This window comes from Equus przewalskii, chromosome 17 (genome assembly GCF_037783145.1).
Source record: "Equus przewalskii isolate Varuska chromosome 17, EquPr2, whole genome shotgun sequence".
NCBI lineage: Eukaryota > Metazoa > Chordata > Mammalia > Perissodactyla > Equidae > Equus > Equus przewalskii.
The window spans coordinates 11,628,808-11,649,381 of NC_091847.1; the positions used below are offsets into that span (position 1 = coordinate 11,628,808).

A 20,574-nucleotide genomic window follows, 5' to 3' on the forward strand; every position below is an offset into this window, starting at 1 on the left:
TGGCCAACAGCTCCAGGGCTGGAGGGAGAACTCGCTGTGAGAGATGCTACATCTGAATGACTGAAGGGATGGTCATGACTAATTTTGACTACAGGTGATCTTCACTTTCTGCATTGCATTTAGCTCCTCCTCCCCTGGCTATACGTGGAGACCCCACTGTCCCCGTGTGCATAGAGTGGGCGTATCAGTAAGGGATGGGAGGTGTGGACTAGTGATTTCAACCACAGCCAATGACGTTGCCAGGTAGCGCTTTGAGCTTTATTAGTGGCCCCACCCTAGAGGCCTCTCAGCCACTCCCAGGGAACCCCTCTGGGCACGCTGGCCTTCCCCAGCTGGGCTGAGCATCCAGGCTGCAGACGCCTTCGGAGCAGAGTGGTGAAGCCCTGCGGAGGCTCAGCTGCAGTTCACGCCCGCGTCCTCACTGTGGTTGCAGTTGTGAGAGCCCCAGCTGCTCTTGTTGCAGCTCCACAGGGTGTGCTCTGACCCTCGGCAGGCAACATCGTCCAGCCAGATCTCCCCAGTGCCTAGATGCAGAGAAGGTAAGGAGGGAGGAAGGGGAGAGTGGTGTTAGGGTCTAAGCAGAGCGCCCGTGTCCCGGGGCCTCCGTTCGGGGCAGACAGGCCCGAGGTGCTGACGGCTGGTCTACTTCTCACAATGACTCTGCCTCTGTTCTGCTTTCTACCCTTTGACAAAACTCCCATCCAAGCATTTGATACTGAATCCATGTACTATTTGAAATCCCCCCTACGAGTGCCCCAGCTTTCATCTCTTCCTCCAATGCCTTTCGAACCAGGCCCTTCCGGCTTTAAAGCAGCCACACCCCCTCAAAACCCCTTCCTTCTAACATAAGTGACTTCAGATCCAGAGCTCAGGTGAAAACAGTTGTCTTGTTTGATTACAGTAATTTACGCTAGTGTGACAATCTATATAGGCTTAACCTATATAAGGAAAGTGTGTATTTTAAAGGAGTTTTACAATCCAACTGGACTCAGATTAAAAAGTAGGTCTGCACTTTGGGGTGGAGTAAGGACAGAGAGCATTTGAGAGGGGAGCGGGAGAAACCAGCCCAGTGTCCCTGCCAGGTCAGCTCTTATGCCAAGGACATGGTCTCAGCCTGGGGACTGAACTCCTTTGTTGAAAGTCTGAACCTTCTGCTGGAAGACATGGGCTGAGTCTCCAGCACCCCAGGATGTCTTTCCAAAACGGATTTTAGGAATTCCCTGCTCTGATTTGGTTTCTCTTCCCTTCGCACCTTCTCCTTAAAGATGACGACAGCATGGGCAGTGCAGGCCTCTAGCTTCCAGATGGCTGGAATGAACACCCGTGTCTGCCCGCCCTGCGTCCTTTCTCTGTTCTTCTGGCACCAGCACTTCAGCTGTCCTTCGGAGAGCCACACCCCACGAACACCCTCAGCCATACGTCATTCTGGCTTCAGCGCTGGATGGACATTGCCCCAAGCCAGGCCAGCCAGCGCACCAACCCAGCCTTTGCTGTCACTGTTGGGGAAGAGAGGTCATCTTTCTCCTGGGACTGCCAAGCAGGGAGGAGGTAAGCCTGGGCCTTGAGCTGCGGAACTTTTCAGTTGCTTGAACCAATCCTTTTCTTTTAACCCAAACCATGCCGAGTCACTTACAACCAAAAGGTGCTGTCACTCAACTAGGGAGAGAAAGCCCACGTCACCACCTCAAGGAAGGAGGCTCCTTGCTGAGGACTCACTTACCACCTCCAAAACTGGTAATGGCCGTTCCAGTAGAGTAACCCAGCATGCGGCAGAAGACAGTGGCATCCGAATTATCCCAGCCGTCATCACAGATTGTTCCCCAGGAACCGTTATAGAAAACTTCAGCCCGGCCTCGGTTGCTAGAGCCAATGATCCTGACCGCTAACATGGAGTCACCTGGGTGAGAACACACATGGAGAGTGGACGGCGGTGCAGGGCTTTGTGTGAACGCAGCCTCTGCCTTTTCATTTTTGGAAGTTGCATCATTAGGGGACAGAAACGTCTCTGCTTGGCTGTCACCGCAGCTGGGAAGACTCCACATTATGGCACCAACACAACCTGGCAAGCAGCCTCTGTGCACCTGCACCTGCAGGCCTGAGGCCCTCGGAGCAGCCTCTGGGGCTGGTCCTGCAAGTCCAGCCACCCACGGCTTGCCTTGTGTTGTGAAGAGAAAAAGAAGAAGAGTTGAGAAGGAAGGAAAGAAAGAAGGGAGGGAGAGAGGAAGGAAGGGAGAGAGGAAAGGAAGGAGGAAGGAAGGGAGGGAGAGAGGGAGGGAGGAAGGGAGGAAGAGAGGGAGGGAAGAAAGAAGGGAGGAAGGGGGGAGAAAGGAAGGGAGAGAGGGAGGAAGGGAGAGAAGAAGGAAGGGAGGTAGGAAAATAGTTGCACTGTGGCTGTATGCCACGGGCAGGCTTATTCAAGGGATGAGCCCATTAGTTTTTCCCAAAAGTAAAGAATTTCTCTGAGAACCAAGGCCTCTCCCCTACTAGACACACAATTTTCAAGTACAGAATTGACTCTAAGGCACAAATTAAAGAGAATAGAAATAGCAATTACCTTTTTGACCTTTTTCTCCCTTTACTCCTGGTACCCCAGAAGATCCTGTCATGAGGAGAAAAACCACAGTTTGAAGGAGACCAAGCCAGGGTCCCCTCGCCCTCCTTTGCCAGCAGTGGGGAGGAGCAGAGGGGCGGGGAGGGGGTCAGAGTCTCTCCTCCACCTTTGCCAGTGACCTGGCATCGGGGGGACTGGATGTGCCATGGGTACCAACGGTTGAGCGAGAAGAAATGGGCCTAAGCTACAGCATAAAGGATTTAGGCTGGATTAGTGAGGGATGTTTAACAGGAAAGACAGGAAGTGGGAGCCTCTCCTTCATGGAAAGACATGCTCAGTCGTGGAAACCGGAATGGCCGGGGGCACGGCTGGGCATGCTGCAGGCGCAGGTTCATGAGCCTGCCTCTCTGAATGCCGGGGCTGGGCCTTATTCTCTCCTGTGTGCTCAGTGCCAAGGACAATCCCAGCACAGAACTTGTCCACCAAACCAATACACCTCTGCCCTTCTGGTCCCGAAAACTCCAAACCCCTTATGACAGGGCCTCTCCTTAGAACCCGCAAATCAGAAACGGAGGCCTTACCTTTCGCTCCTTGGTCTCCCTTTTGGCCACCTGGTCCAGGGGCACCCTTGGGGCCTGCCAGGCCTGTGCTTCCCTTTTCTCCCTTCACGCCTGCGGTTCCTGGAGAAGAGAGAGACCAGCTCCATCAGATGCTCTGCTCTGCTTCCCAAGGGGACCAGGGCCTTGATGTTTAAAGAGTGAGTCCTCAACTACTAGGTCTACCCCGTGAGTGGGCGCCTCGGATACTCAGCCTGTGTCTTTGGGCACCTGAGGGGCGGGCGTGGGGGCTGCTCTGCTCTCTCGACCCCCAAGTGAATGCTGGTTGAGAACACGCAGGTGAAAGCAGCTGACGGGGTTCCAGAGGGTGTTGGTCCTCACTGACTACAGAATTGTGTGGCAGTTCTAGCCCTTCTGGAGAATTTGCTAGGATGTGTCTAGGCCTCAATTTCTCCTTTTGTAACTTAAAATAAGAATAGAATATCCAGCTCATGAGGAAGAGAGATTGCTCAAGAAATGGTCTGAGAAGTGCTCCGGCACTCCTTAGGGTCGGGGGTTGAGAAGAGTAGGGCAGCTGTGGGGCAGGTGTGATGGCAGTCACCAACCAAAGGGCTGAGTAGATGAAGAGGATGATAAGAGTCTGGTGAGAAGAGCGCGAGGTGGGGAGGGCCTTGAGGGGCCAAAGGGGAGGTGGAGATGGACCAGAGCAGGTGTGCAGAAGCAGATAGAGACCTTGCAACCCACCGGGGCATTGGAGAGGAAGGTTGCACAGCTCTGTGGCGGCTGTTCAGCCTGAAGCCACCACCTGACCCCCAGCTCTCCTGACATTTTTACCTCCACCCCGCTTAGCCCCTGCCCCTCTGCCTCCTGGCCTCAGGTCACTGACTTCCTGTCATTCCCCAGGTTTTCCAGGGGAAGGATCTGAGGCCTGAGTGACAGAGCCCTGGAGTGTTAGCCTCAACCCGGCCACTCCGTGGAAGGTCACAGCCGCGCGTTCGCAGTGAACAGGACCCGCCCGCTAAGCACGCGCCCTTCCAGTCATCATCCTGAGAAATTAAAATAGAGCCGGCTCTTTACCTGGAACTCCTGATTCTCCTTTTGTTCCTTTCTGTCCTTGAAGTCCTAAGATCAAAATACAAAAAAGAGGAGAAGATAATAAAACTTAGATATTAGACACTTTTAATCTTAGACAACCTCTACCTTTTGTCTGATTAATGCGGGCGGAAAGACACATTGGTCTCCCCGGTTGTTTAAAGGCTCTCGGCAGAGCATAAAGCAGACAGACTGCAGACAAATGGGCACGGCGTGCGGGCTGAAATAGAAATGTGTCAGATGGAGGTCTGGGTGGGACAGGCAGACCCCAGACCCACCGCTGGCCTTTCCTGTCCAGGGAAAACCTGATGGGGAGACTAAATCTACTCCCGTTCCTTCCTGTCCCATTTTATTGGAAAAGAATTGAAAGAGATTTTGAAAATGAAGTTATCTTTGTTTACAGAAGACTGCACAGGACTCAGTGGCCACCAGCAGCTTTGGGGGGTCCTCACTCATAGTAGATGTTCCACAGCGTCTGTGGGTTTATTTCACTGTGGCCAAAGATTCATGTGGCTAAAGGGTCTCCTGTCCAGAAAATGGAAATACAATCACTGCAATCATTGGTGACGACCCCGGCTGTGGTTCTGACGTGAGAGACCCCCTCTCCCCTCCCCCTTCCCTCCTTCCTTCCTTCCCTGCCTCCAGTCATCCCTTTACTCAGTAAATGTTCACGGAAGGCCCGATGCTCCCAGCAGCGTGCTGGGTCCCTGTGTGGGATAATTACTTGTTGGTTTAGCAACATCGTGGTCTCTCAATTTTAAGTGCCAATATTGATTTTATTTCAGAGAAATGGGACCCTCCAAGACAGTTACACAAACTTGGGGAAATGAAAGCTCATTACTGACTGTGAAGTAACAGTTCCTAGAGGGTAACAATGGGAACACAAATGCCTCTCATGAGTGGCTGTGCTCATCGCCATGCCCTTGTCTGGTGTCCCTCCCATGGCGCAAACTGGCCTTAACCAAAGACCACCCCTGGTGACCACCAGAAACCACAGGGCACTCAGTTTCCCTCCTAGCCCATTGCCCGGGGAAGCTCCTCCCTGAGGGAGTTCCCACCTCCTGCTTCAGTTCCTGATTTTCCTGAGCACCTACTATGTGCTGGTCAATGGAGGGCAGGCCAGGGGCCCGGCAACCTCTTCAGGACCTCTTCCTAGAATAATGAGCAAGGGAAGTCCTGGCTCCCAGCGGGCTTTCGGATGACTTGTCCGAGGCTGCCTGAGTTGGAGGGTCAGAGGGCCAGGAGCTAGGAGCTGCTCCCGCACCAAGAGACACAGGAAGCACTGTGAGGATCTGAGAAGGCAGCTAACTCAGCCCCTCATTTCAGGGAAAGAGACAGGACGGAGGCTCAGAGAGCTTCTGCTAAGAGCTGAAGGTACCCTAGAGTCAGATCCCGGCAGACAGGCCGCAGCTCCCCCTGGGCCGTTTGTGGGCGTGTTGGTCCCACTCTATGCCTCAGCCCTTTGGTCCCCTGAAAAATTCTGATCAAGTCAGTAAAACCTGCTAAGAGGGGCCGGCTCGGTGGCGCAGCGGTTAAGTGAGCACATTCCGCTTCGGCGGCCCGGGGTTCACTGGTTTAGATCCCCGGTGTGGACATGGCACCACTTGGCAAGCCATGCTGTGGTAGGCGTCCCATATATAAAGTGGAGGAAGATGGGCATGGATGTTAGCTAAGGGCCAGTCTTCCTGAGCAAAAAGAGGAGGATTGGCAGCAGATGTTAACTCAGGACTAATCTTCCTCAAAAAAAACAAAAAGAAGTGAAAAAAAAACCCTGCTAAGATGTCAGATGTCACCGACTATGAGGGCCTCTCTGACCTCACCCATGGATGGTGCACTTCCTGCCAAGGCAGCGAAGTGGTCCAGAGTCAGACTGCCTGGGCTTCTGTCCGCCTCTGTGAGCAAGGTGTCCCCCCGCCCCGAGCCTCACTTTCCTCCTCTGAGTCTCCTCGCTGCCTCAGGGGACAGTTGTGATACTGAAATGAAGCCGTTTGTGTTAGTGCTGGGTTCCATGTCCAGGAAGTGCTCAATAAATGGTGCCACGAGGACCCGGTGGACCCCTGTTTGTGGGTGTCTGTCTCCCCTCCAGTGGGAGCATCTCGGACAGTGGGGCCGAGGCCCCAGCACGAGCACTGGCTTTGCTGCCCTGCAGGCCTTGTAAATGTCTGATGTGGACCTAGGGTCGCCCAGCAGAGGTAGCAGACGTTTCCTCTCTGCTCACCTGCATCTGAATCACCTAAGCCAAGATTAGGGGGAGAAGCCACATTTGGAAATACGTCTTCGCTTGTTATTAAATAGAAAACGGTCCATATCTAGACTCTCGGCCTTTTCTGTCTGCATCCTAGAGGGTGCCATCTTGCAGAAATCTCTACCTCAGAGGCTGTCCCTCGAAACAAGGGTCAGGGACCCCAGGAACTGTGACCTCCCCTCTCCAGCTGTCCTCCAAAGTACCGAATGACAAACACCCCGCGCAAGACGGGAAGCACAGGGAGACCCCTGTTGACTGAGTGCGTGGTCCCCGTGGCCTGACCCTCCCTTTCCAGCCCCTCACCTCCTGGGGACTTGGCCTCTGCTGCTGCCTGCACTATGCCAGGCCCCGTGCCAGGGGCTTGACACACACAGCCTTGTCCCATCTCTCAGCTGCCCTGCAAAGTAGTGCCATTTCCCTCTTTACAGAAGAGGAAGTCCACACTCAGAGACGCTAGGTGATTTGTCCAAGGTCACACAGGGCGTGAGTGGCAAAGTTGGGGTTGGAACCCAGTGTCGGCCTCCTCCTGAGCCCTGTAGCTGCCTGTGCTCCTCCATCATGCCAGCTCACGCCTCCCTGGAGTTTGACTCGGACTGTCCCCCTGGTTCCAAAGACCACTCCCCCCCCCCAGCCTGCCTTGAGGAGTCAAACTAGAGTATACATCAGAATCACCTGCACAGGGCTGGTTCAAAGACAACTTGCTACACTCCACCGCAGAGTTTCTGATTCAGCGGATCTGGAATGGGGACCTGAGACTGCATCTCTAACAAGTTCCCAGGTGATGCTACTGCTGCTGGTCCGGGGACCACACTGTGAGTAATGCTGCCCTAAACACGTCTCACTCCATCTTCAGGTGCCAGCTCCCAGCTGGCCTCCTCTGGGCAGCCTTCCTGTCTCTGAGGAACTCACAGCCCCTTCCCTGTCTGAGCGCTCCCAGAACCTGATGGCTCTTGATAAAATGCCCTCTGATATGTGGATAGTGGGTGCGGGTTTTGTCTTCAAAACTCTCCTCCTCAGGAGGAGGAAACTGGAATTGAGTTTTGTGTGATTTCTCTCCAAGCCTCACTGAACTCTAAGGAGATGCTCACAGAATGGCTGTGCGTGGACTAATCGATGAAGGAACCAGTAATTACTTCACTGCAAATCAAGGCAGCATCCCGATTGGGTCAGGGAGAGGGAGAAATGGCTGAAAAGTATGGAAGTGCACATTATAAAACAAAACCGGACATTGAACAAATGCTGGGGTTTTCCTTTTCACCACAAACAAGCTGGCCTTTCCTGGGTATCACAAACTTCCCACGCTGAGGGGGCCCGACATATTCATTTGCATGGTGTTTATTTAGAGAAATGATTTTCTACCAAGAATATAGTTTAGTCAGAAAGCGCATGCCTTTCTATTGTTTGGTATTCAGCTTGTGTTCTGCCTAAAATCTTAGAATGTTCCTGCTCCAAGGGGAAATCGTCTATTTCAGGCCAGTGCTGTCAAGCTGGCAAGGAGTTGGATGTTATTCTAGACTACTCCTCACACTCCACAGAGGGGGAAACTGAGGCCTGGGGAGGTCAAGTCCCGAGCCCCTGGCTAGTCACCCAGCTAGTCAGTGGCAAGTCCAAGTTGAAGTGTATGTCTCCTAACTCTGATTTAATATAGAAATTTCCAGTACATTAGGAAACTTCCTTAAATACCATTCTGACTTACAGGCTAAGCGCAGCCTAGAAAACATGGGATTAATTTAATAACTGACAGACTGAGCTGTGTGGCAAGATGTAAAATGGTGGGTAGGGGGACCCAAAATTGGGATGCGAATAGACTTGTGCAGATGTCTCTAAGAAACTTAGAGGAAAACAGGAAACATTTTATAAGTGACAATTCAGTAATATGATTTGGTAGTATTTAACACATTTTTGGACTAAATCAATACTTAGATATGAGGAATGGAATTAACTGAGAAATTATACTCACAATATAGGGCTTAATTGCTATTATGGATTATTCTCTGTTGCTTATCTTTAAAGTAAAATGACTTAAAATACAGATGAGAAAATAAAGTTCAAGTTATTTGGCTTTGCCTCAGAGGAAAATAAAAGGACAGAAATTCAGATTCTTGTCATATTTTAGATATGAAGGCTGTTGAGATGCAGAATTTCTGATCAGATTGGTGTTTTGGAGCTTCAATGTTTCGGCTGCTTCTAACATCATTTCATCAGGTGGAAATGGTAGAAAGAGAAATACCGTGATTAGAAGTTGAAATGAGCCCTTCCTCATATCCAAGCAAACTTTACTTTTCAAAATGGCTAAAGGATTTAGAGCTAAAATAAGAGTTGGGTTTTTTTTTGAAAACTTTTTTTTCTTTTCAAAATCAAAAAGATTTTGATTCTGAAAGATGCGAAAGATCAAAAGTTAGAAAAAGCTAAGTTTTGGGGGTTTGCTAAAACCCTGTTTTGTGAAGGGAGAAGGAATTGACTGTTAGAGAAAGTTGTGTGGATGATAACGCCCTGCTTAATAAACTGTCTTCCCAACAGAGTGGAAGGCGTGTCCTCTTCGCCATACTCAATCTGTGACGGTTCTTCTCTCTCAAGAGGTGTGAACGGTGGAAACGTTCCACCGGAACGTAGAGTGTGGTTAGTGACTGTTCACAATGGCAGGAAGATTTGGTGGCTGAGCCAGGATTCACCCATCCACTGTGGGTGGGAGTGGTGGGGGGACTGATTTCTCTTGAGTCCTACATGCCATGTTTTTCTGCACAACAAAATCTGGAAAAGCACAATTTTGGAATCAAGCTGTGGGATTCACTCCCGGATTCAGCATAGATTAACTGTGAGACCCTGAGGAAAAGGTTCATCCTTTGGGAACCTTTGCTTGCTTGGCTGTGAGGCAGGGATGGTGAAAACCAGGTGTGTGGGTGGACGAACTAAGATCATGGGAGTAAAGTCGCAAGCACCGTGCCTGGCCAGAGGCATCATTAATAGCAAACAGACCTCTTAGTTTTTTATAATTAATGCACCATAATGAGATCTAGCTGTTACCTAGGTCAAGCCAATGCACTGTGATTTCTCTGTTTTTATCCAATGCGGCTAGATAGTCCCTTGAGAGATTAATGATTTTATTTACAAAATGGGAAATATATCACTTTGAAAAGCTGGCTTGATATAATCAAAACTGGCCCAACACCGTGGTACCTCTAGTTTGGGGAATACCAACGTCCTGACATTGAAAACTGTGCGTTATCTTCCATGATGAGAAGATCTGTCTCCCGCTCACCACCCGCTCTTCCTTCTCCCACTTCAGAAAGCTGACCTCTCCAAGAGTTCATTAACCTATGACTTTCAGGATGATGTCTGGAGCCGGCTGCAGTCAGCCAGATCCTGGTCCTATGGGAACTCCTTCCTGAGATGTCCACGTGGACCCTCAGCTACTTGATCAAGACAAGTATGTGGATTTGTGTGGGAAACCTATGCCATTTTACATAAGTTGTAATCATCACATGCCCCAAATTGAAATTGTAATTCACCATGTTTACTTGGGCAGCTGGACTTAAGGAATAATCCTTAGAATTTCCCTGGTTAGCATTTATCACCAGGCCTGATTAATGGAGATCCCCATGAAGATGCTCAACGGGTACACCAGGACTTGATGATGGAGTTAAAGCGATTCCCAGACTGTGAGCTAAAGGTGTCTGTGCTAAAATGAGGCAAGATCTTGGATAAATAACAAAAAGCCATAACAGGGCCTGAGAGCTTCACATTTCCTTCTACGAGTGGAGGAAGCTGCTGTAGCTTCTGCTCTGATCCTTCCTGGACTGAGATGGAGGCAGAAGGCGTTGCTCCTCAGGGTGCTCTTGGGGTAAGGGGCTCTTAGGCTACCTGAGGAAGAGGACGGCATGATAGAATCTAACGGATAAGGCCCCGAGCTTTGGGTTGGCCAGTCCTGGGTTCAAGCCCTGGCCGCATGTCTTCCAATGAAACACCACTAACAAGAGCACTCATCCCACTGGGTTGTGATGAAAATGCCCATTGTCAGGAGCTGCTCTTATTATGCAAACCCTGCCAGGATGCAGAGTGCAGGACAAGACTCCCTACCTTCAGATGATAGGAGACAAGCTGGGGGCCTGGGGTGTGGGCACAGCGCCCTTGTGGGTAAAATCATGTTTTACCTCCAAAACTCTTGCTTACTCAAGAACCATTATTCTGGCAATGGGGGGCAGGTGGAGGGGGAGGGAGGCTCCCTGTTTTATAACTGAGGGAGGAAAGCCGTCATCTCCACGAAGGCAAGCAGGAAACTCAGGGGTAAGACAGCCTCAGGCCCAAAAGTCAGACACCCTAAAATCTGGGACCAGGGAAGATGGAAGTATAAGATCAGAAAGAGGCAGCCAACAGGTTAGGGACAATGACCACCACACCCAGTTGGTGTCTTTTTGTAGGGTAAGACTTTGCTGGTGGCCTTCAGGTGGCATCTACATGGCATCAGGTAGCAGATCCATTACCACACTAACACACAATCCATGAAAAAGAAATCAGCTCCAAGGCTGGTCAGATTGGAAGGACAGCAGGTGTAGGAGCTGCCCATGCCATGGCTCCAGACAACCTTCAGGAAAATCCCAAAGGTCAAAGACCCAGAGTCCAGAGCCCACCATGAGGTGGCCCACCCACCCCTCTGGCCAGAGCTCCTGACCCTGCCCCACCTCCCAACATTGGATGCCTGGGACACCATCCTACAGATGCCTCGCTCTTCTGTGACTTCGCCTGCTCTGTTCCTCTCTCTAGACTTCCTTTCCCCTCCTCTACATGGCCAAGTTCCACTCATCTTCCAAGACTCAGCTCAAGCTGTCACATTACCCTGCACTGGTCTGCCTTTTGCCACCCCCACCAGGCCTGGCCACTGTGAACCCAAAGCATTTAACAGAGTTAAATCACGTTTGTCTAAAGAATCAGTCAATCAATCAGTCAGTCAACCACTGGATCAATGAGAACTGAGAGGACCTGCCCCTGGGGTGGGTCTCTACATGGCCCTGGGGGAGGGCATCCAGGTTGCCTCACTCAAACATGGCCTTCTGCTCAGGCAGGGAGGGGGGCTGTGGCAGACTGTCCATCGACATCCTAGGGAGCTGCAAACTCTTTCTCACAGCCCTGCACTGCCACAGCACCTCCTGGCTTGCCCTTCTTTCTAAACAGCATGTGGCAAATGCCCACATCAGAGTGTGCCTGACACGGTCTCGCAAAAGTCTGTCTGCCTGTCTCCTGTACCAGCCTCCGTGTCCGAGGGCAGGAACCAGGTCTCATGCATCACGGGGATCCAACACTCACGTTGGTGGCCCAGACTTTTTAGACCATTGCGGGTGCCTAGACTTACTTAGTGATTATAAACCACTTTGTTGACATAGTGGTTTGTAAAGTAGACCACACTGGCATGATGGTTTTTAATCTAGACTAAGTTGGCACAGTGGCTTACAACATAAACTAAATTGACATGACTGTTTATAACCTAGACTAAGATGACATGATGGTTTATAAACTAGTCTCTGTGAGTCAAGTTACTGTGGTCACTCCTCCCAACCTGAGCACCACTGGGAGACTGTGCAAGAAGGGGTTTCTCAACACTCCCTGCCCGAATCCAGAGCCTGGGCCCTCGGGGCCCCACTGCAGGTCAGCAGGAGAGCATGGAAACTAAGCAGACAGCTGGAAGGCAGACCAGGAGACAATGTGGGTGAGGTACCCTGCTCTCCTCTTTGACATTAGAGGTTTGGTCGTGGCGTTCAACGCCTTTCAGGGACCCTGGGCAGAGAAAGGGCAGCCCAAGGGCCTTGGGCTCAAAGCGTCCTAGCAGAGGAAATTGTCCTCTTTAAGGAGAATGGCTCAGGGGCAGAGCCCAGGAGACCCTCTGCCTCCTTCTGGGGGCCTGCTAGGAGGCAGTTCCTCCCTGACACCCAGCAACCCCACTCACCCACCTGCCCACACCCTCTGTTACCTGTGTCTCCCTTGCTTCCTTTCATGCCTGGGGCTCCTGGACTTCCGACTATCCCTGGTGGTCCTGGACAACAGATGCCATGGAGGGCATAAGGCTAGGTGGATCTTCAGACCGCATTCCCCATGCCCACCACAGGACTGAGGACCTCACCTGTGAGCCCAGGGGGGCCAGCGCTGCCAGGCTCACCCTTGGCACCTGGGGATCCTGCCGCGCCTGGAGGGCCTGGAAGACCCATCACTCCGGCTTGTCCTGAAAGTTAAGACATGACTGCAAGGCTGAGGGTAGTGGGCAGAGGGCCTGGCTGCCCACCCCCTCAACACGCCTCTGTTCGCAGCAGTGAGGCATGCATCTCTTAACATCTTATATGTGCCCTGGGCAGCTTTAAACATCTCTCTTTGGAAGCCAGGAAGTAGCCTTATTAGTGGGAGGAAAATTACAGTCTCAGCAATTTATTAATTGTTTCCATTCACTGCTGTAGTCTGGGGCTCGTGGGCCTCCCAGGAGCTCTGGGTTGTGAGTGTGCAGCTCCACACCCCTGGGTGGCAGAGTCGGGTGAAGCTCTAAAGAGGGGTATCAATGAAGCCTGCTCTGCACATGCTGCTCTGGGGTTTTAAGAAACCCCGGACGATCTGGGTTAGTTCTACAATGAAGTAAAAGATGGTGGAGTCAAGTTCTGAACCTGACTTTGCCCAGGGACAGTGGGCGCCGGAATGATACCCAGATTTCCACAATTCTTACCTTGATCTCCTTTGAGTCCAGGAATTCCAGCCACACCTAAAATCAAGAAGGACTTTTAGGGGGTGTTTTCTCTCTGGCTCAGACTGCCAGTAAAAACAAAGGAATACCTACAGGCCAATGGACCTGACCGCGCAGGCTCTTACCTGGAGGGCCTGGCCTCCCCGAGTCACCTTTACTCCCCGGGGCTCCGGGGAGTCCCATGAACCCTGTGTCTCCTTTCAGGCCCCTGTCCCCCTTGCTTCCTGAAAAACCAAGGAATCATGGTCAGGCAAGGAAGAAGGGCAAACCCGGGTGCCAGGTCCCACTCTGACACTTCCCGTCCCACCCAAATTCCAGACTCACACTCCTTGACCTCCTCCTTGGTGTCCAGAAGTGGAAGATGCAGTAGCTGCCCTCAAGGAGCACACCACCTCGCCCCAGAGGCAAGACATAAACTCACGAAAAATGCACGGGGTGACCTTGCCTGGCTGAGGGGCAGTGGCAGGTCCGGAAGCCAGGCACTCAGGGCCCTCGTCGGCACCCTGGTCCCCTTGGGATGGTCCACAGCCCAGGCTCAACCAGCACTGCCTGGCTCATTTTAGTGTTTGCATTTTGAGAATCATTTTTTCAAGCCTCTCAAACTGAAATCTGAATATTCCAGAAGGCAGATCCCAAATGCTGAGAATGGAAAGTTTGAGGCATTGATGGAAAGAAAAACATTGCAGCAGCTCATTCTCCTGCCAGCGGCTCAGCCATGGGCTTTCCTGGTGCCCAAGGTTTCAAATTTTCCATTTGTCATCAGCATTCAGGGCTTGTCCCAGCCTGTCCTCTCCTCGGTCCTCCCTCCTCCTTTCTGCTACTGCTTAGCACAGAGCAATTGAAGGAAACTTCTCGCAGGGAAGGGCTCAGCAACTTCTTCCCAAATGGTGAGTTTGGTTTGGGAGTGGGCTGCATGGCGTAGGGCCTGCTCACCGGCAGCCCGCTGGCTTAGCTGGTATTCAGGGCGCTGGTGAAGTCCCACTGTCAGCCAAGCCCCATCCCAGCAGCTCCCTCAGCCCTGGGACCGGCCCGTTGGGATGGAATTTGGTTAAAAGCCTCTGTGCCATTATTTTCACGGTATCAGAGCTGGAGAGGACTCAGAAGGACACCGAGTGAATTAGGAAAGGAGACAAAATGGTCTGAAGAGGAGGGAAAGAAGCAACTGTCGTGCAAACCTCCCAGGGTCTAAGCTTTGAGTGACATTAGGGGCAAGGCTTGGGAATTAGATTCTTTGAGATGGTTTGGATACTTGAAGAACCACTATTCCTTGATGGAAGACAAAACAGCCTTTAAGACATTGGTGACAGTTGAGTTGGTTACAACAGCCCTAGGAGCCAACAGCACAGATGGCAGTTCTTGATCACTCAGAGTGTCCACTTTGGCAGAAGGGCCAAGTGGCACTTGTTAGAAGGGACTAGGAATTATTTCCCTAGAGGAATTGGTTGGTGCCCTAAAGCTCTGGGCCAGCCAGGACCATCACGTTATGGCAATTGTGTGGCTGTATGAGTTTCTCGAGAGTGGTTTCTGAGTCTGAATTGCTGTGACTCCCATGTCTCCACCAAAGGGGGCAACCTTGGGGAGCAAAGCAGTATCACTGAGAGGACCAGAGTCTGGAACCAGCTGACGAATCAGAGCTGCGCCTCACTTCAGAACTCCCCGATCATCGCTAAATGTGGAGTGTGTCCCAGAACTTCACCCCCATGGCGTTACCCATCTGCTGGGACAAAAGCAGAAAACCGCAGTACCGCTGGGTGGGTCTCGCTTGGTGGCCAGCCCTGTCTGCCGACAGTGGATTGGGCAAGCAGTGGGTAAAAGAGATCTTGTGATCTGGGAGAGGAAATCTGAGAAGAGGAGGGGTAGGTGGGAGTCCTAATTTCAGAGGAACTGAAGCTGCTGCGTTTCCCCTGAGTCTAGAGGAAACAGCATTTCCAGGCCAGAGTCTGGCTGTGGACTCCACGGCCTCCTATGTGGCAGTGCGTGAGTGGGGGATGGGAAACAGTATAGCTCAGACTCCATGAGAGAGAACTGGAGGGCAAAGGTCTGGCTGTCACTCCTTCTGTGGTTCTGGGAGGGCCACCTTGAGAGAACTGCAGAGGCCACCTTCAGAACCATGCCCAGAGGTCACCTGTCCTACCATCTGCCTGGTGCAAGGATCCCCCTTCAGTCCCACCAAGGAGAATTCTGCAGCCCCTGCCTCCCTCCCCAGTAGCCAGCTACGCCCTAAGACCCACGTCGGCCCCTTCCATCCTGGGGCAGCCCCAAGTTCAAACTCGTTCCCCCTTCCTTACCTCTGTATAACTGGTTCTCCTGGAACCTTTGCCCACTGGTCCTCGTTCTTCTGCTGGGCACCGCCTAGAGAAAGTCTATTTTCTCTTCTCCAAGAGCTTTGCTAGTATTTGAGGGGGTCTCATGCGTCCCTGCTAAGGGGTCTTTTCCTGAAGAAAGCACCCAGTTTCTTACCATGTAAATAATCCTGTTGGCGGTATAGTATCACACATCTTGTGTGTCTTAGATTCCTGTTGTAATTAATCCTCATTAAAGTTGCTATTACCATCGCTTTTTTATAGATGAGTAAATTGAGGCTCAGAGAATTTAAGTCATTTGCCCAGGGTCACACAGCTAGTGAGCCACATTAGAACCCAGATCTGTCTGATCTTGGAACCAACGTCCTTTCCTCTCTACCTTACAGGATCACTGAGCCTACTACCACCAATGGTTATCATTTATCTAGTGCCTACCATGTGGCAGAGTTTAAAGACATGCTCACCAACCCTTATAACTGTCCTGCAAGATGTGTATCACTTAATTATTATTTGAATTTAATTACCATTCTCTTCTGAAATGAAGAAATTAAATCTTAGCAGGTTGAGCCATGTGCCTGGTGTCACAGGGGAACAGGTGCAGAGCAGGGATGCCAAACAAGCCCACCAGCTCCATAGCCCTCATTCTCCTGGCTGCAGCCCCAGTCGCCCCAATGGCCACAAGAGGCCAAGAGACCAGGCACAGGAAGATGCTCGTCTTTAGCAAAGCGCCTGGGACAGCGCTGCTCAGAGCGTGCCCAAGACCTCCACGGTCGGAGTCACCCAGGGCCTTGGAAATATAGACTGTTGGGCCAGACCTGCATTGTGAACAAGTGCCCCAGATGGATCTTAGCCATGGCCCCCAGCTGGAGAAGCCCTGCTCTAGAGACAGCACCTGCCATCAATGGGGGTTCTAGGCGCCTGAAGTCCCCCTCCCGGAATCTGGCCCTTAGCCCTCACTGCGAGCTGCTCCTCTGAGCTCCTAGCCCTGCCTGTGTCCCCACTTGTCACAGGTTGTGCCTGGCATGAAATCATTGCTCCTCTCACATTGCTGTTAGCTTTCACATCCCTGTCCTCTTCTCTCCTGGGCAGAAGGGCCCACTTTGTACTCCTGGGATGCCCATGAGCAGAGCACAGCCCTGCCCTCAAGGACACTTAATAGACACGATCCGCAGAGGTGGTGCCCAGCCCCTCAGGCTCCCGGCGAGCGCCGACCCCACGCGGCCCTTACCTGGGAGACCCAGGCCTCCTTTTTCTCCCTTGGCTCCTGTTTCCCCTTTTGGGCCAGTGAGACCCCCATCGCCTTTGCTTCCCTTCTCTCCTTGGCGTCCCGGGGTGCCTGCAAAGGGAATGGCCAGTGAGGCGGGTTCCCGCCGTCCTCCGGGGGATGGGTTCTTAGGCAATGGGGCAGGGGCATCCTGGGGAGAAGGGAAAGAGGTTCCCAGAGGAAGTGTAGGGGATGTGTTAGCTCTTCTCTTGGGTGGTCTAGACGAGGTACAAGCAGACTCAAGGGAAGGGACCGTGGGAGGGTGTTAACCCCTGAGGCTGACTATGGGGAGGGGAGACTGGGGGAAACTGGCTCAGGCCTCCCCCAAGGCCTCGCAGAGCCCAAGCAGAGGAAGCACGAGTTACCAACAGCATCTTGCTTCCCTGGAGCACCCTTGAGTCCTTGGAGGCTTGTGAAGAGGGAAAGGAGAGCTCAGTCACTGTGGTCTGGGCTCTGCCATCAGCCAACATTCTAGACCCCTGCCTTGGGCAAGCTGCCCACAGGAGAAGATCTCTCTCTCACACACACACACACACAGGCATGCATGCACACTCATGCACACACACTATTGAGTCCCCAGCCACTCCAAGCAGTGTTGGCTCTATTCCCAAGGGGTGGCATAGCACCTGGGAATGTGCCCCGGGTGGTGGTGGAAGGAAGGCTTCAGAGTAAGGCAAGTGATTGGAGTCATAGCTCTGCCCCTCAACAGACTGGATGACTTTTGAAAAGTCACGTCAGAATTAAGTACCTCAATTTTCTCCTCTGTAAAATGGCGCTGGAAATGACCCCCTGATCTTTAGCAGGTACATAATTATGCTCCAGTGCCCAGGACAAATGGAACTGAGGAACGATGATTCCCTCCTGCATGGCACAGGGATAACAGGCTAGGGTGTGGAGCACAGACTGGAGGCACAGGGTGTCCCTGAAGCTTGGGGGAAGTCAGGGAGGGCTTCACGGAGGAGGAGGGGCAGGAGCAGGACAGTGAAAGTGTGAAGGGCAATTGAGGGAGGGAAGGAGAGTGGGAAGAGGGGGAGGGAGAGGAGAGACGGGGGGATGGAGAGAGAGAGGTGCTAAGGGAGTTTCCGAATTACAGGACTTTTCTGGGGCTGGGTGGGGGCACAGAGGGGCTCTGACCCCCGCTCCCCCTGGAAGCTCAGCAGCCTTCCTCTTTGACCAGATTTACGTGTATGGGCTCCAGGGGGGTGCTGGGTTGGAGAAGGGTGGCCCGGTTTTAGTGAGATTGCACAGCCCTGCTGAGTCTTCTGTCAGAGCGTGTGATGTGAGCGCCTATCTCAGTCCTGAAGAAGGGATGCTCCAGGCTCATCTCTTCTCGAAGGAATGATGGAGCAACTTGGGATTCTGGCTAGCCCTTTCAGGTGGGCCCGTGTGGGGCTGCGTGGTGAGTTCCTGGCGCCCAGCCCACTCGCTTCCTCTCTGGGAGAAAAGAGGAAGGAGGGAGACCCACCACCTTACGGGTGACCCAGCCCTGAGCTCCAGAGGCTGAGTGGGAGTGCGTGGGAGTGCGTGTGTGGGTGTGGATGCATGTGAGTGTATGTGCACGTGGGAGTGCGTATGTGCACAAGCGCGTGTGCACACATGGATGGGTGTGCAGGTGCCTGCACGTGTCCCCCACTCAGTGTAAACTCTCCTCCTGCCATTTGCCCATTGTCCCCTCGAAAACCTCCTTGGAACAAGCCCTGCTGCAGACTTAGAACAGGAGACTCCTTGGGATCCTTTCTATTAAATTCCTTCTAAAGACTAGTTCCTTGAAAAGCCTTGTCCCTCCCCACATGTCTGCCTTCTGTAGCTGGCGGTGTTTTCTTTCTGCCTCAGTGGGCTGGAGGCTTAGAGACTCGTGGTTTCTTTACTTCCCCCTTCCTCGCAAATCCTCTTATTCTGCTCTTCCTCTAGCAACGTCTTATTGTCTTTGCATTGTTACATCTCAGCAACCTCAACCCCTCAGGGGACCAGGGACTGGGAGGTGGAGAGTGGAGCGGACTGCGACAGCTGAGGGCTCTGGTTTGGGTTTTCCCTGCAGCGGGGCGGCTGAGCGCCCCAGATTCTCTGGCCCAGCCGTTTTGTGGCCATCTGTAAGATGGCTGGGCAGGTTAAGGCTACAGCCTAAAAGACAGAAACAATCATGGGCTTTTAACCATGACCTCTAATCCCCCAGGCCCCTCTGAAGCACTCTCATCTCCATTTCACAGACAAAGAAACTGAGGCTGGGAAAGGTAAGGGAACATTTCCAAGGTCACAGAGCTAGTCCACGGTGTCAGACTCTAGAGTCCCTGCTGGGCCGGTGCACTTGACTCCCCAAGTGATGCTCACAGGCTTGGACTCCTGGGCACTGAGGAGAAGATTGGAGCATCCACCTGCTCCAGCCCCACCTGGGTGCCTTCCCTGTGAGGCAGGGGACTTCCCAGCATCCCAGCTCATCCAGGTGTCCCACCGGGCCGGTCTCCCTCTCTTAAAGACCCCACTGGGTGTTTAGACTCTGGAGTGGGTCTGCATCTGCAGGCTTCTGTCCTGTCTCTGAGAAAGCCTGTTGTACGTGCTGGTGCACATACCCAGCCCCTACTCACCTGCCTCTCCCTTGATTCCTGGAGGACCTTTGGGTCCTGGGAGGCCTGGAAAGGAAAAGAAATTCAGAATGTAGTCCAGACACGCAGGCAAGAAAAGATTAAGGGGCCAGCAGCCACCAGCTGTCATCTGTGGCTCCATGGTGCCCCTTGGCCTCCTTGGCCCCGTTCATAGCCAGTGGCTATGGCAGGCCCCCTAACAGAGCTGTGCCTCTTCCTGGTGGATCAAGGCCAGAGCCTTCTGCCCCTGGCACTTTGGGACAAGTGCCCACTTGTTGACAAGATGGATCCAGGCCCTTCGGAGGGGTTTTCCAGGGCGAGCCCCTAGGATCCTGTGGCCCTCAGCATGTCCCCCTGCCACCTCAGGCTGTACAGGCTGTCCCAGCTCTGTATGGTGGCCCGGCTCCTTGAGGCTCAGCATCTGGAGTCTAACTCGGGACGTATTATGTTACACACCCTCCCCACATCTTTACGTTCTTGTAGGAGAGATGAGCCGTGCACCACTAGAAATGATCACAGCCAGACGGGGTGACAAGCACTAAGTGTTAGGTAAAAGGCACCTGGAAAGAGTGCTTATGGGAAACAGAGGGGAGCTGTGCTTGCACTCGGAAGCCTGGGGGAGAGGCTGGCTGAGGGGGATGCGCTTGGGCTGGACTTGGAACATGGCTAGGCTTGCATGGGAGGGCTGGAGGGGGGAAGCCGTTTCCCATTTCCGGCAAGGAGCAGGGTAAAGACCCAGAAGCTGGGGATCCAAGCATGGTCAGGGGGCAGAGAGGAGACCCAACTGAGGACGAGTGAGTTTGTGGGGGGGCTTTGGGGACCAGGGGAGGTAAGCTGAGGTCAGGTGTTGAGGCCCAGCAAGGCACAGGCCAAGGAGCCCTTGGGGAAGGTCGGGAGAGGGCAGGACGAGCCAGAGAGGAAATGAATCCACCTGGAGTGCCTGGTTCACCTCTGATCTGGAACCGCTCTGCAAGGGAAGGAGAGTGGGTGGCAGGCCGAGCCGTGGGGGTAGGCACCCAGAGCTCCCAGCTCAGTGTCGGAAGGCTGAGCCCTCCGCGGTAAGCAGCAGAGGCTTTGAGCAGATGTGCGGGGTTGGATGACAGGGGCCAAACACCTGGAGCTCCCCAGGAGTTGCAGAAGTGTGGAAAGAGAGCTGAGATCCCCCTGAACACACCCCACATTGTTAGAAGACTACGGAGCCAAACCAGCTGAGGAAGTGCCTCAAGTTAAAGGAAAGGAACCTGTGTTGACCTAAATGAACTCCT

General features: G+C 52.8%; 1 protein-coding gene across 1 annotated transcript in view; it reads right to left on the reverse strand.

Annotated features, from left to right (window-relative positions):
• Positions 1 to 231: 231 nt before the first annotated feature.
• MARCO (macrophage receptor with collagenous structure) overlaps positions 232 to 20,574 on the reverse strand; it is a 32,915-nt gene continuing 12,572 nt past the window's right edge. The window contains exons 6-16 of the mRNA XM_008544350.2: positions 19,313 to 19,357; positions 16,695 to 16,802; positions 13,289 to 13,387; positions 13,146 to 13,181; positions 12,558 to 12,656; positions 12,408 to 12,470; positions 4,186 to 4,230; positions 3,133 to 3,231; positions 2,555 to 2,599; positions 1,721 to 1,897; positions 232 to 524 (exon numbers count right to left, since the gene is read on the reverse strand). Coding sequence (XP_008542572.1) covers positions 394 to 524; positions 1,721 to 1,897; positions 2,555 to 2,599; positions 3,133 to 3,231; positions 4,186 to 4,230; positions 12,408 to 12,470; positions 12,558 to 12,656; positions 13,146 to 13,181; positions 13,289 to 13,387; positions 16,695 to 16,802; positions 19,313 to 19,357 — 947 coding nt within the window. The 3' untranslated portion in view covers positions 232 to 393. The remainder of the gene's footprint in view (positions 525 to 1,720; positions 1,898 to 2,554; positions 2,600 to 3,132; positions 3,232 to 4,185; positions 4,231 to 12,407; positions 12,471 to 12,557; positions 12,657 to 13,145; positions 13,182 to 13,288; positions 13,388 to 16,694; positions 16,803 to 19,312; positions 19,358 to 20,574) is intronic.